This window comes from Anas platyrhynchos, chromosome Z, assembly GCF_047663525.1.
Source record: "Anas platyrhynchos isolate ZD024472 breed Pekin duck chromosome Z, IASCAAS_PekinDuck_T2T, whole genome shotgun sequence".
Taxonomy (NCBI): Eukaryota; Metazoa; Chordata; class Aves; order Anseriformes; family Anatidae; genus Anas; species Anas platyrhynchos.
Window position 1 is genome coordinate 63,556,145 of NC_092621.1, and position 12,710 is coordinate 63,568,854.

The window sequence follows — 12,710 nt, forward strand, 5'->3', positions numbered from 1 at the left end:
TTCTACAAAGAGATCTGAATGCAATTTTGCAGGCATTTTCTTCCAATGGTGCCAAATGAATCTAGTCCAATGCTCATATACGCTGGAACCACATGACGAATACGTAAGGCCTTTAGCCTTAGCTGCTTTGGTCTACTGATCTTCTCCAATTGGACTGTCTTGCTCGTTACTGTACCTCCAAGGGAACAGAACACGGTTTGGATAAATTCACAATCTAGAAAGAGCTCCGGCAGAAACATAGGCATTCCTTGCTACCATCATCACAGAAGGTGCAGCAGCCACAGGGCCGCTTCATTCATTCACTCACGCACAGAGCACCAAGAACAAATCCTCATTTGTTACAACAAATACTCATTTGTTGCAAAAATAGATTATTGCTCCATCCCCACATCTGAGTAGATGCAGCCTTTGATGAAGAGACGTTCTTTAGTGTTCTAATCAAAGTCATTGCTTATTAACTGCTTTTAAAAAGAATACTAAGATGAGGTCTACAATTTACAGCACAGTGGTTGACCCAGACATCCTCAAGGGTCTGTCCCAAAAAGGTTATTTTGTTGCATAATTCTCGAAAACGCCAGGAGGTGTCATCTTGAATTACCTTACGTAATCACCTTAGACTAATCACCTTATTACCTTAGTCTTTCCCCAAATGTTTTCGTGCTCAGTCTCAATTCCTCCTGCCTCATTTACACACATAGAGCAACCAAGATTGATTCAAGTGCATCCTTCCCCTTGTAGGAGGCAAATAAAAGGTCTAGTGCCTAAAACATTCTTCTTGATTTGTTCTAGTTGCTTGCACCAAACTGTAAGATGTTGCAAATACTGGTTTCCTAAATGTGTTAGCTCTTCTCCTTTGTCCGGCATTTGGTAAGGCCTGCCATCCAATATCTCCAAAGGGGCTTAGTTTGACCAAGTTTACCTAAATTATGTTACTTTGGTGAAAAGCGCGTGTTTTCACCACAATGATATCACAACAACTCAGACTTTGGTGAAAAGAAGTTGCGATTTCTTTATGCGTCTCTCATGTACATGGGAAACCAGTCTTCATGACAAAAGTTTTGGAATCGCTGCCCTGGAATCCATTATTATTGTTATTAATATTGTAATTATTAAATAATTATTAAATGATGATTACTTATTAATTATATTATTAATTAATAAATATTAATAATAATAATAATAATAATAATAATAATAATAATAATAATAATAATAATAATAATAATAATAATAATAATAATAACAAAAACATCATCATCATTATAAAACATGTGGATGTGGCCTGGAGGAAGCTGCGGCCCATGGAGAGCCCCCACAGGAGCAGGCCCTGGGCTGAAGCTGCAGCCCATAGAGAGGAGCCCACGCAAGAGTACTGCATGGTAGTACTGCTGCACAAACCTGTGCACCCTCTAGGCACTAGCAGCATGGAGATGGGGACACCCTGCCCCAGGGTCTGACCGCAGCAGCTGCACACGCAGCCCACAGACACCCATGCACGCAGAACAGAACAGAAGAGACAGCCCTCATCTATGAAATAGTCCTGAACAATTTTATTCAGAAGCCCCGTCCTCGGGACTGAAGCTGCCATCTGTGGGGAGCTCCCTGGTACTGTCAGCCTCACGTTGCTCTAGGTCTTCTGTGATGCAGCTGAAGCAGTAACTCCTGCGGAGAGCCCGAAGTGCTCTCCTGAAGAGGGGGGGCAATTGCGAGCGAGCCACAGTGTGCGGGAGGGCAGCGGTGCCTGTGGGGGTCAGAGAGCTGTACGTGAGGGGCTGGGATGGAACTGGGCATGGTCCTGCCTGCCCCCGCCACCAAGGCTTTCCCTTGGGGAGGGGACAGTTGGACATGGAGGGACCCTGTGCGTGGAGTGCTGCCAGCCTCCGTGCCGTGGGCTGGGATGGCTCCATACTTTAGGACATACCTGGCCCTTCCTCTGGCACCGATTGGAAGTGTGAGGAACACTGTGCACTGCTTCTATGCTCGGAGGAAACCTGCATGGGGAGAGAAAACCACAGCCCTGTGGGCCACTGTTTGGCCATGCTCCGGGCCCCGATGCCCCCGATGCCAGATGGATAAGGGATGAGGGGCCTCGAGGCCCACCGACAGGGGTCTGTGGCTTCCATGACTGTGGGACGAGGAAGGTATACCTTGCTTACCTCTTGCAGAAGGCCCCCAGCCAGGGGAGAAGGTGCTGCTTCTTCTTCCTCACATGCTGATGGGGTGAGAGGTGCTGTCCTGGCCTCCAACACAGGGTGCGCAGCCAGGGGAGAGGCTGAAGCTTTTCCCTCTTTGGGCATGCAGGCAGGGGGGAGCTCCTCGGGCCCAGGAACTGCGGCCATAGGAGCAGCTGAAGGCCTGGCATCTGCCTCACCAGATGGGGCAGGAGACGTGCTGGGCAGGACGTCGTCTGCTTCTGCCACAGCTTCTATCCTGGGGCTCTCTTCCCACTCTTCCTGAATGTCCTGCAGAATGGTCTTACTCGTTGTGGAGCAAAAGTAGGGAAGGCGCTGGCCCGCAGTCCTCACTGCCACCTCCTGCCTGCCCGATGCACTGGCTGCAGTGCTGTCAGCTGTGTCACCGTCGTCTGCTGCCCAGATCCTTCGCAACCTCGGAACCTTCACGCTGCTCGGCCAGGACTCGTTCCACCGGGACAACTGGCAGCCTTCCCTCTCCCCGCTCGGAATGATCTGCATTGCTGGCCGAAAGGAGGAGCACCCATAGATATCCCAGTTGATCTTGACCCGGTCTTTCAATGTCGGCGGTCTTTTCTGGCTGCTTGTGGAAGGGCCGGGCATAGCAGCAGCCAGGGGAGAGGCTGAAGCTTTTCCCTCTTTGGGCATGCAGGCCGGGGGGAGCTCCTCGGGCCCAGGAACTGCGGCCATAGGAGCAGCTGAAGGCCTGGCATCTGCCTCACCAGATGGGGCAGGAGACGTGCCGGGCAGGACGTCGTCTGCTTCTGCCACAGCTTCTATCCTGGGGCTCTCTTCCCACTCTTCCTGAATGTCCTGCAGAATGGTCTTACTCGTTGTGGAGCAAAAGTAGGGAAGGCGCTGGCCCGCAGTCCTCACTGCCACCTCCTGCCTGCCCGATGCACTGGCTGCAGTGCTGTCAGCTGTGTCACCGTCGTCTGCTGCCCAGATCCTTCGCAACCTCGGAACCTTCACGCTGCTCGGCCAGGACTCGTTCCACCGGGACAACTGGCAGCCTTCCCTCTCCCCGCTCGGAATGATCTGCATTGCTGGCCGAAAGGAGGAGCACCCATAGATATCCCAGTTGATCTTGACCCGGTCTTTCAATGTCGGCGGTCTTTTCTGGCTGCTTGTGGAAGGGCCGGGCATAGCAGCAGCCAGGGGAGAAGGCGATTTAGCATCTCTGGGTGCTGATGCACCCATAGGATTCTTGTCCCCCTCACTGGCAGGACCTGCAACCTGCGCAGAATCTGCTGGCTCAGCATTGGTTGGCCCTGACATGGCAAGAGATGCGCTCTGTGCGGGGCTGACTGCCTCTCTGGCAGAATCTCTGCCAGTGCTGTGGGGTGAGCCAGGCCCCTGCTGGTGGGCTGCGTCTGGGTCCCAGTGAAGGTTCCAGGTGGCTTCCTTCTGCTGCCTCCCTCCTGGCTTGGAGATCCCAGCAGCAGCTCTTGTGTCCTCTCGAGCATGGCCATCTTTTCGTCTCCGTGTTGCTGGCATCTTTTCAGTCTTGGTGGCCGGCACCTGGGCTGTCCTTGCAGGTGTTGCCACACTGCTGGGAGGGGCGTAGTGCCTTTGTACCCTCAGCTGCACCCTGGGTCTTTGGCTCCTGGCTGCAGCATGGCTTGGGGTTGGCCTGTTGTCTTGCTGGGGTCTGGCCTGCAGAGGCGCCAGAATGGATGCGGGGGCTTGCAGGGCTGTCCCCCGGCTCTCGGCAGTTGCTGCCATTTGCTCTTTTCTCACGTGTCCTTGAGGACCTCGGGGAGTCTGACAGCCTTGGTGCTCGTGATGCAGTCTCTGCATGGCACAGAAGAGGTGGAGCCTGCTACTGACAGACTGGGCAGCCGGGGGATAGTTGAAGCTTCCACTGAATGCCGATGTGTAGTTCTCAGTGTCGCTGCCTGCCTTGGCAGAGGCGGCAAGGCTGGTAGAGGATCTCTCCATTCACCGGTGGCACTGCTGCCGGGCAGTGCCTGCCTCAGCTTCAGGCTGTCTGTCTGCAAGGGAAGCCAAGGAGAAAGGTGATGTTACCGTAGTCCTTTCCCACCTGCCCACCTCCAGCACCTGCCCACCTGCCCCCTCCAGCACGTGCCGCCTCCTTGTCAGCAGCTCCCAGGGCTTGGGAAGGCATCTGGCCCCATCTCACTTGGGCTCCCTACCTGTGTGCTCTTCTTCCTAGAGGCCTGTGACTTCTGTGGGCAGTGGAGCTGTGGCAGCCTCACCCCGTGGATGGACAAGGATGGAGTCTGGCTGCACAGCGGTCCTGCCTGTGGCGGTTTGGGTTGCACCTGTGGGGAGAAGGAGGTGTGGGATGGTGGTGGCTGCGCTGCCACCAGCATCCCTTGTGGTGCCTGGACACCCAGCCCCACCTCAGTGCCACATCCTTCGGACAGAGTGCTGCCCGACCCACGCGAGTCACAGCCATCCCAGGCCTCAGCTCTGCCCCAGAGAAACCCCTGGGGCACGAGAACCTGGGCCTGGACCGCAGACACTCAGGGCCAGGCCTCGCGCCCCGGTACCATGCTCCGCCACCTGGCACTCTCTCTCCTGTGTCTGCCCTCTCCCTCCCTCCCTGTCCCGCACCTGGTGGTGCTTCTTCATGCTCGGCAGCCCTTTGTTGGGCTGGGAGCAGGCCTTCGCCTCTTGCTCCTTCGGCATCCCTTTGTCCTCTCACAGAGACAAAGAAACAGGCACCCAGGGCAGCTGCTGCCTCCTGACGGCGCTGCACTCCTGGGAGTGAGCACCACGGGGGCTCGGGCCATATAAGTCACACCGTCACCATGGGGACGCTTGCCGTGTCACAATGGTCTTGTGGCCTGACGCCGCCCCACGTCACAAAGCCTGAGTGCTTGCTGTGGAGCCTCCTTGTTCCCGGCAGCCTCCCGTCAAGACACCAGCTCACAGCAAGGTGGGGGTCAGGAGACACCTCTGGGCTGCTCTAGTCCAGGCCCGCTCTGTCATCGTGGCAGCCCTCTGCCGGACATTTCTCCAGAGGCGCTGTCATCATCCCGCACAGGCTCACTCTTGCCTGCACTGGGGCTGTTGGAAGTGCCTGGAACTACACTGTGCCTGGCACGGGGCAGCCCTTCTTGTGTTAGATCTTTTCCTTTGTCCGGCATTTGGTAAGGCCTGCCATCCAATATCTCCAAAGGGGCTTAGTTTGACCAAGTTTGCTCCTGGGGGATGGATGGAGCCCGTGGTAGGGAGCCGTGTGCGAGCAGTGCTTGAGGAGCTGCTGCCTTTGGCAGCCCCTGCAGGCTCAGTTCGGGAGTCCCGTGTGAGGGATGAAGTTCTGTGTTTTTTGTTTTGTTTTGTTTTTGTGAAGAAAGCGGGTGTTGAAGAAGGAAATGCAGAGTTGCCTTTGTTTGTCACTCGATGGTCTTGAGGTCTCTTCCAACGTAGACATTCTGTGATTCTGTGAAGTCACAAACGCCAAGGCGTCACACTGGCTGGCTCTGCAGCACAGATGCCAGGAGTGCTGCTTGGCATGGCAGCGGCGGCGCGGTGCCCCAGCCCCAGGCCCGTCCCAGCCCCAGCGCACGTCGCCCTCCGCTCCCCCATGGAGCCCCCCGCTGCCTCAGCAGCCCCGCGGCGGACGCCCCATGGCGGAGCCGCCCCCGAGGAGAAGGAGCCCGCAGCCCTCTGCCCGCACCGCACCGCACCAAGCGCCGCGCAACAGCTGCCACCGCTGCGGGGGCTCCTGGTGTGAGCGGCAAGCGGTGGCAAGGGGGGGCTGCGCTTCCTGCGTCGAGCTGCTGGACACCGGCTTGCCTGGGCAATTGCCCATGTTGCTGAGGAGGCAACAGAGCCAAAGCCCTTGGGGCTGAAGATCCAGCACGGCTGGGGAGGAGGCTTTGGCATTTCTGCACAATGCTGCTCAATCCTGCTTGGGAGCCCAGCCTCAGGTGCGGAATGAAGCCAAGCAAGCTCGAGGGAAACTGTGTGCTGGTAACTGGTCAGTTCTTGCTTTCTTTTTCATTCCTCACGCCTAAGAAAACCTAACTCTTTCAAGCACTTGTTGGATGGACTTGATTCTGGGTGTGCTCCTTAAGCTTGTTTGGCAGCTGTTGAACCCCGCTACACTTGCAGGAGACCTATGCTCGAGTTGATGCTTGCTGTGATCAAGCGCTGTTCTTTTGCTCTTCTTTGCTTTGGGGATGGCGGGTGAGGTTGCAAAGAGTTTTCAGGAGGATTCCTCTTTTCCTTTGCAGAATGCCAGACTGCGTATTAGAGCTGATCTTCATCTCTGCTCGGAAAAGCTTCACGGGCCAAAAGAGAATGGAGATGAGGAAGGCAATGGAGAATGATGAGGACTATTTGCAGTCAGCACCCGTAAGCTTTGTGAAAGAATCAGGTGCATTTCTGTAGTGGTAGAAAGCGTAGCTGGAAAGACTTCCTAAGGACGTTGTTGCCTTCAGGGGGCAGTGGCGACCTGGTTCAGGAACGGCACGGCGGCCAACCCCAGGCCGCTCGGTCCATCGGCTCACAGACACCAATGTGGTGGATGGCAAATGGCGTTTATTGTCGAGTCCCATGGGGTTATATAGCCGAGGCCCATAGCGTCACTTCCGCTTGCTTACAGCACAGGCCACACGCTACTGTCCATCAAGGGAGGGGCTCCACCTTTCCGTACATCGCGACATCTTCCGGCCGCCAGACCCTAACTACCCACATTTCCCCCCCTCCCTATGCACAACCAAATTAGCTAAAATATAACAATCTTAAGACGTAGACATCATAACTTAACTAAAAAACATAAGGCACAATAACCAGGAGAAAACTAAGAGGTAACCGGTAACCCTGAGTAAATACACTCTTAAAGTAGTTGTTGGTGTTCTACCAACATAATGTTAACTTTCTCTAACCAACTTTTAACAAACAACACAAGCATATTTCGTATACAAGGTCCAAAGATAAGATCACACAAACGCATTGCAGCCCCCCACCCACGGAGGCCGCTTCGCTGGTGTCTGGATTCTGCCAGTGTGGAACTCTCAGGCTTAGACAGGACGCTTGCTGACTTATTGTCTTCTCATGTCGCCGGGGTATACAGATTACGGGGGTGCCCGATGATCCGTTCCTGTGAACAGAAACTCAGTTTTCATTAGTTTTGTTCTGAAATTGGGGCGTCGGCTGTTTGGAGCTTCTCTGGCCGCACGAGTTGCCATACCTTCGTGGGCGCTCAGGCCCTGGACTTGCGCCTGGGGGGTGATCACTGTTGGGTCCGTACCCATTCGCCGCTGCAGGCTAGAGCCATACAGTGTGTGATCCGTCCCAGTTACTTGGGCCAGCTGTCTCATACAGTTGTCCCCCCATTCTCGTTTAAAAATGATCATCCCACCCCCGTCAAAGATCAGTCTACAAGTTTGTTTGATATCAAACGGGAGCATGTCGTCTCCCCTGAAAACACCATCTCTGAGGGTGGAGACCATTGCAGAATGAAGCCCTTTATGCACAATGGCTTTAACAATCGCTTGTACATCCTTAGGGTTTGTTGGTGAGTGAACCCTCTGCCCCCCGTCTGTCACCCAGACCGGGAACGCTAGCACGGCCGATAGCACCCAGATGGCGCACGCAATCTTAATTTTCCTCCAATCCATGAGAGGAATTTCTCCGCCTCGCGGTGCAGCTTTATTTCGGATGGGGATATTTTTGCTATCTGTCCCCATTTCCTCCTCCGAATGTGAATCGGTATCTGACCCGGAGTCAGAGCTTGACTGACTGCTCACCTCCGAGTTCCGGTCCCCTCCCATCGAGGTCCGGCCCCGCCCCCCACCCCTGCGGGGGGGCCGCTCCCTGCCTCGTGGCTCGCCCCGCCGCCTGCTCAGCGAGGCGTTTGCGCCACAGGAGCGTGTTTTCGGATGGCCGTTCCGATCGGCTCTCTGCCCCTCTCTCACGCTTCTACCTCCTCCCCGGTCGTCCCCGCAACCGTTCTCTTTTTCGCATTTCCACGTGTTAGTAAAACCTAACGCTTCATCCCCGTTCCCGCCGGAGGCTTCTTCACCCGACTCTTCGTTTTCTAGTTCAGCACCGTACTGGGGCGCACATGGCCGTGGTCTCTCCCAGATTTCCTCAGGCTCTGGTTCCCCACCGGCACCCTGGCTTCCTCAGCCGAGCCACCCCACAGCTTCCACAACTTGGATACGACCTTCACAAGGGTTTCCATCTTCCTTGTTGGTCCGGGAGCTTCCTCCCCGCCGGGCTGGTCCCGCCGCTCCGGCCGCCGTTCACCCGAATCAGGAGTTTTCCCGGGTTTCGGCACCACTTGTTGCCTTCAGGGGGCAGTGGCGACCTGGTTCAGGAACGGCACGGCGGCCAACCCCAGGCCGCTCGGTCCATCGGCTCCCAGACACCAATGTGGTGGATGGCAAATGGCGTTTATTGTCGGGTCCCATGGGGTTATATAGCCGAGGCCCATAGCGTCACTTCCGCTTGCTTACAGCACAGGCCACACGCTACTGTCCATCAAGGGAGGGGCTCAACCTTTCCATACAGCGCCACATCTTCCGGCCGCCAGACCCTAACTACCCACAGGACGTCAAGTCCAATTCCTTGTTCTCAGTTAGAGCAATCCCGTAGTTTAGACTCCTGATAAGGTATTTGTCTGTAGGCAGCTGCCAACTTGTCCAGCTAATCCAATTCAGCCTGGAAAACAAGCAAGCAAGCAAGCAAGCAAAAAGCACAGAAACCTGCAGTTTATGGAGTGCAACTGTCTCCTTTCCAATCGCATGGGTTTCACCAAGTTTGGGGTGACTCCAGGGCTGGCTTGCCAGGGAGACTTTCTTGAATTGCTGGCAGATCAGCCAGAAGGGCAATACAAGGCCCTGGCTAAACACAATCTGTAGGCTGCTTCTAGATCAACAGTTTCCTTGGTTACTCCACAACCTCCACAATCTCCACTTGCTTCGAAGCTCTGAAGATTGCAAGTCCACTTTGTGTTTTTCAGCCCCTCTGTGTCAAACGGTAAGAGTTTTCCCTGGCTGTTAAAACAGAAAGGACAACAGCCCCTCCTCTGGGTCTTCAGAAGGCTCCTAAGATCCCCCAGACTGGCTAAGTAGCGACGCTCTAGTATAGCTGCATCTAGATGCAGTAGAGCTAGATGGTGGGAGAGATGGTATGCTAGATGGTGCTCTAGCATGGACGTGACACGCTTTGACAGCATCTTTTCTCTGACAGCAACTTCTGCCTTGGCTCTTCCCATCAAGCCAGAGCAGTTTCTTGGCCTGCGCAACCTGCAGACTGACCTCTCGTGTGTATCCGTGCTGGACTGAGGGTAATGTTTGGAACACACACTGATGCTGTATTCACTAGAACTTTGAGAAGAGAGAGCAAGAAGCTAACCTGCAGACGAGTTTCTTAGGTTTCTGTAGAGAGAGGGAGATATACATGCATACATATTTACTTCTGTCTTTACTTCTTTCAAGATAGCTTTTGTTCTCCAAAATGAATCCTCTGACTGTTACTAATGTATGGGACACACCTTGACACTCTAATGGCATAGAAATACTTTTCAGCTCATCCTTGCTATTGTTTCTGGATTGAAAAAATAATTGTGAATATGATTACCTGCTTGGAATCTTTTTTTTTTTTTTAATATATACCTATTCTATTATGAAATCCTATAGGAAGGAGTGAACTCAAGAGGAAAAAAAAAAAAAGAAAACAATTTTAATTCCACTTCTAAATTAGATATCTAATCCTGATAGATTCACTCCCTTCCAAACAGAGCTCAACAAATGAAACAGTAAAAAATGCACATAATATTTCTTCTATGCCAAGATTTCATGGCACAATAGTTCTTTGCCTAACCCTGCAATAGCCCCATAGGCATTGCAATTGCTTACTTGTTCTTCTTCTTTGCTTGTGTTTAGTGTTTGCTTTTCTAATGTTACAACATTGGATTGATTTCCCTCCTTAGGTATCAAGAGAAGAAGGCATTTGCTTCAGAGGACAGTACTTTGATGCTTTCCAGGGCTAATGGCCAAAGTTCTCCAAGCACTTTTTTTTTTTTTCTTTTTTTTTTTTTTCCCCATCAGTGATTTATACATTTGTCAATCTTTCCATCTTCATTTACAACTCCGAATTTAGGTTTTAGGTGAACAAGAACCCTGAAACCAGCTGAAGCCATATCAGACATGAAGCCATATCAGACATAGTAAGGACATGTGTCTGTGAGGAAGTAATTCCGAGTGATTCTCTGGTGTCCTTTGGACAGCTTTCCTCTGGTCCTCTGCACTAGGCATCCCCAAGGGATATTTCAAAGCTCTCGGCATGATCTGTCATTCTCTCTTCCACTGGAGTTTCCATTAGAAAAGCGTGACTATTCCTTGCCCATGTGGAAAAGAAGTCCTCCTTGAGTTGTTTCTAACCAAAACCTCTTTCTTGTGTTCTATGGACAGAAACCACTTGGCTAGACAAACTCAATCCTTGCAAATGGAAGGAGTGGAAGTACTTCAGCAGCGTGCTTCGGCTTCTAAGCAGAACTGTAATGTAGGTGGGGACAGAGCAAGAGGACATGGCCAAGCCAGGGTGGACTTGAAAGTGCCGTGTCCGAGCCACAGCAAGAAATCCGTGATTGCCACTTGGAGACGGCTGCTCACCTAGTAGCACAGCAGCTGGAACGCTTCTGGATCCTGCTGATGGATTGCCACGAATCAGGCAGTGACACAAGCTACGAGAACGACGGAAGTGACTGGAAGTGATGCTTCTCCCTGTTCTCCATTGCAATTTGTGAAAGAAAGGAGAAGAGAGGAGAAGAAGAAAGGAGAAGACGGGAGGGAAGGGGAGGGAACGAAGAGAACGGGAGGGAGGGGAGGGAAGGGTAAAAACGAGAAGGGGAGGGGAGGGAAGGGCAGGGGAGGGCAGGGGAGGGCACGGGAGCAGAGTGTAGTGGAGTGTAGGGTAGTGTATGGGAGTGTAGGGGAACTGAGTGAAGGGGAGGGTAGGGGAGCAGAGTGTAGGGGAACTGAGTGAAGGGGAAGGTAGGGGAGGTGTGTCTAGTGGAGTGTAGGGGAGCATAGTGTAGGGGAGTGTAGAGTAGTGTGTGGTAGTGTAGGGTAGTGTAGGGGAGGGGATTGTAGGTGAGGAGAGTGTAGGGGAGCGTAGGGGAGGAGAGTATAGGGGAGTGTAGGAGAGGAGAGTGTAGGGGAGCTTAGGGGGGTGAGTGTAGGGGAGTATAGGGGAGGAGAGAGCCAGGGAAGGAAGTGGAGGGGAGGAGAGGGAAGGGGAAGGAGGGAATATTGACTTCTTTGTTGCCTTTTTACTGTCTTTGTATAGAGCCATGACAGGCAAAATAAACTATGTTGGTGAAAAGGACGTCTTTGTCTGGTGTGATTCCCGCTCCCCCAGTTTAAATTAATCAAGAATAATCTGCTCCTGATTGAAGTCTTCCCTTACTAGTGCAGTGCTAGGACCTACGTGGTCAATGTGCTGAGGATGTGCAAGAGTCTTAGAAAACAGTCATGTTTTCCTCCCTCCTTGCTTCTTTATGAAATAAACATGATATCATCCAGCACTGGGCTGTTTTTCATGACGGAAATTCACTTCTACCCTGCACAACAAAGCTTATGATATATCCAGACCAGAGCTAAGCCGTCAGCTTGGGCAGCCACTGTCAGGCGTTCGCTTCTGTGCAGTCACCCCTTGGGGAAGCCACTTGCACTGGTTGCTTTCCTCACAAGTTTACCAAGTTTGCATAAAGCTCCAAAGCTCAGGCCTATGCAGACACAGCCCTGCTGCTCCTTTAACACACAAGAGGGGGCTATTGTTCACAACAGCTTTGCCAGGGCTTCTCTCCGTTTTTTGTTGGAATCCAGTCCATGCTTGCAGATTGGCTTTTTCAATTCAGTGATTAGTGGGTACTGGAAGGTTCAAAAACAACACCTGACAATCTTGTCCATACGTAGGTAAGGAGAGATCTAAGGAAGGAACAGGTTGCAATACCTAAGGCTTATGCATGGCTCAAGCTTCCAGATGAGCTGTGAAATCCACGCCTCAGGTCACTTGAGGTACCAGGAGTCCCTGTAGAACATACAGGGGTCTCCAGCAGTGAGGTTCCCTGAGCAGAGGGCTTCAAGAGCTCCACAGGGAATGAAAAGAAGACTTGTGATATCCATGAGGAATGTGGCTTGCTCTCGGCAATGGAGACAAATTCCTTTCTGATTAATGCTCCACCCTGCTCCACTCCAGGGACAGACGCCTATGGCAACCTGGTCCCAGTACGTCGTACTAGGATGAGGTGGCAGGGACTGTCCCCATTCATTTTCTTTCTTCACGGTGGCCACGCCTCCTCTCTGGCTGAAGGTGGGCTTCATGGCCCGTGTGAAGGCGAGAGGTCTGGGGAAGGACTGAAAAACTTGAGAAATACTCCGAGGATAAATCAAAAGTTGGTTGCACTGAAGTAGATAGGAAGTGCAAATGATAGCCTGGGTAGATTTGCTGCAAAGAATCTGAAGAGTCTGGGTCTGCTTGCCAGAGCACTCATCCCAGTGGCTCATGATTTCTTCTGCACAGTTTTGGTTT

At 52.8% G+C, this 12,710-nt stretch overlaps 1 protein-coding gene across 2 annotated transcripts; it reads right to left on the reverse strand.

The window, feature by feature from the left end:
• Nucleotides 1-1,526: 1,526 nt before the first annotated feature.
• LOC119714958 (uncharacterized) lies at nucleotides 1,527-8,559 on the reverse strand. Of its 2 annotated transcripts, none has more exons than XM_072031270.1 (5): nucleotides 8,338-8,559; nucleotides 4,349-4,477; nucleotides 2,157-4,186; nucleotides 1,922-1,991; nucleotides 1,527-1,741 (listed from the first exon to the last, which is right to left on the reverse strand). In XM_072031270.1, the coding sequence occupies exons 3-5, from the start codon at nucleotides 4,131-4,133 to the stop codon at nucleotides 1,551-1,553; spliced, it is 2,238 nt and encodes a 745-aa protein (XP_071887371.1). In that variant the 5' UTR covers nucleotides 4,134-4,186; nucleotides 4,349-4,477; nucleotides 8,338-8,559; the 3' UTR covers nucleotides 1,527-1,550. The 2 variants fall into 2 exon arrangements, with proteins under 2 accessions (XP_071887371.1, XP_071887370.1); XM_072031269.1 differs by lacking the exon at nucleotides 8,338-8,559 and adding an exon at nucleotides 4,773-5,570.
• Nucleotides 8,560-12,710: the final 4,151 nt, after the last annotated feature.

Coding starts and splice junctions, on each gene's coding strand:
- LOC119714958 (XM_072031270.1), bottom strand. CDS start 4,133: ATGGAGAGATCCTCTACCAGCCTTGCCGCCTCTGCCAAGGCAGGCAGC. Junction 1,992..2,156: donor CTGGGGGCCTTCTGCAAGAG/GTAAGCAAGGTA, acceptor CTCCCCATGCAG/GTTTCCTCCGAGCATAGAAG. Junction 1,742..1,921: donor GGTGCCAGAGGAAGGGCCAG/GTATGTCCTAAA, acceptor TGACCCCCACAG/GCACCGCTGCCCTCCCGCAC.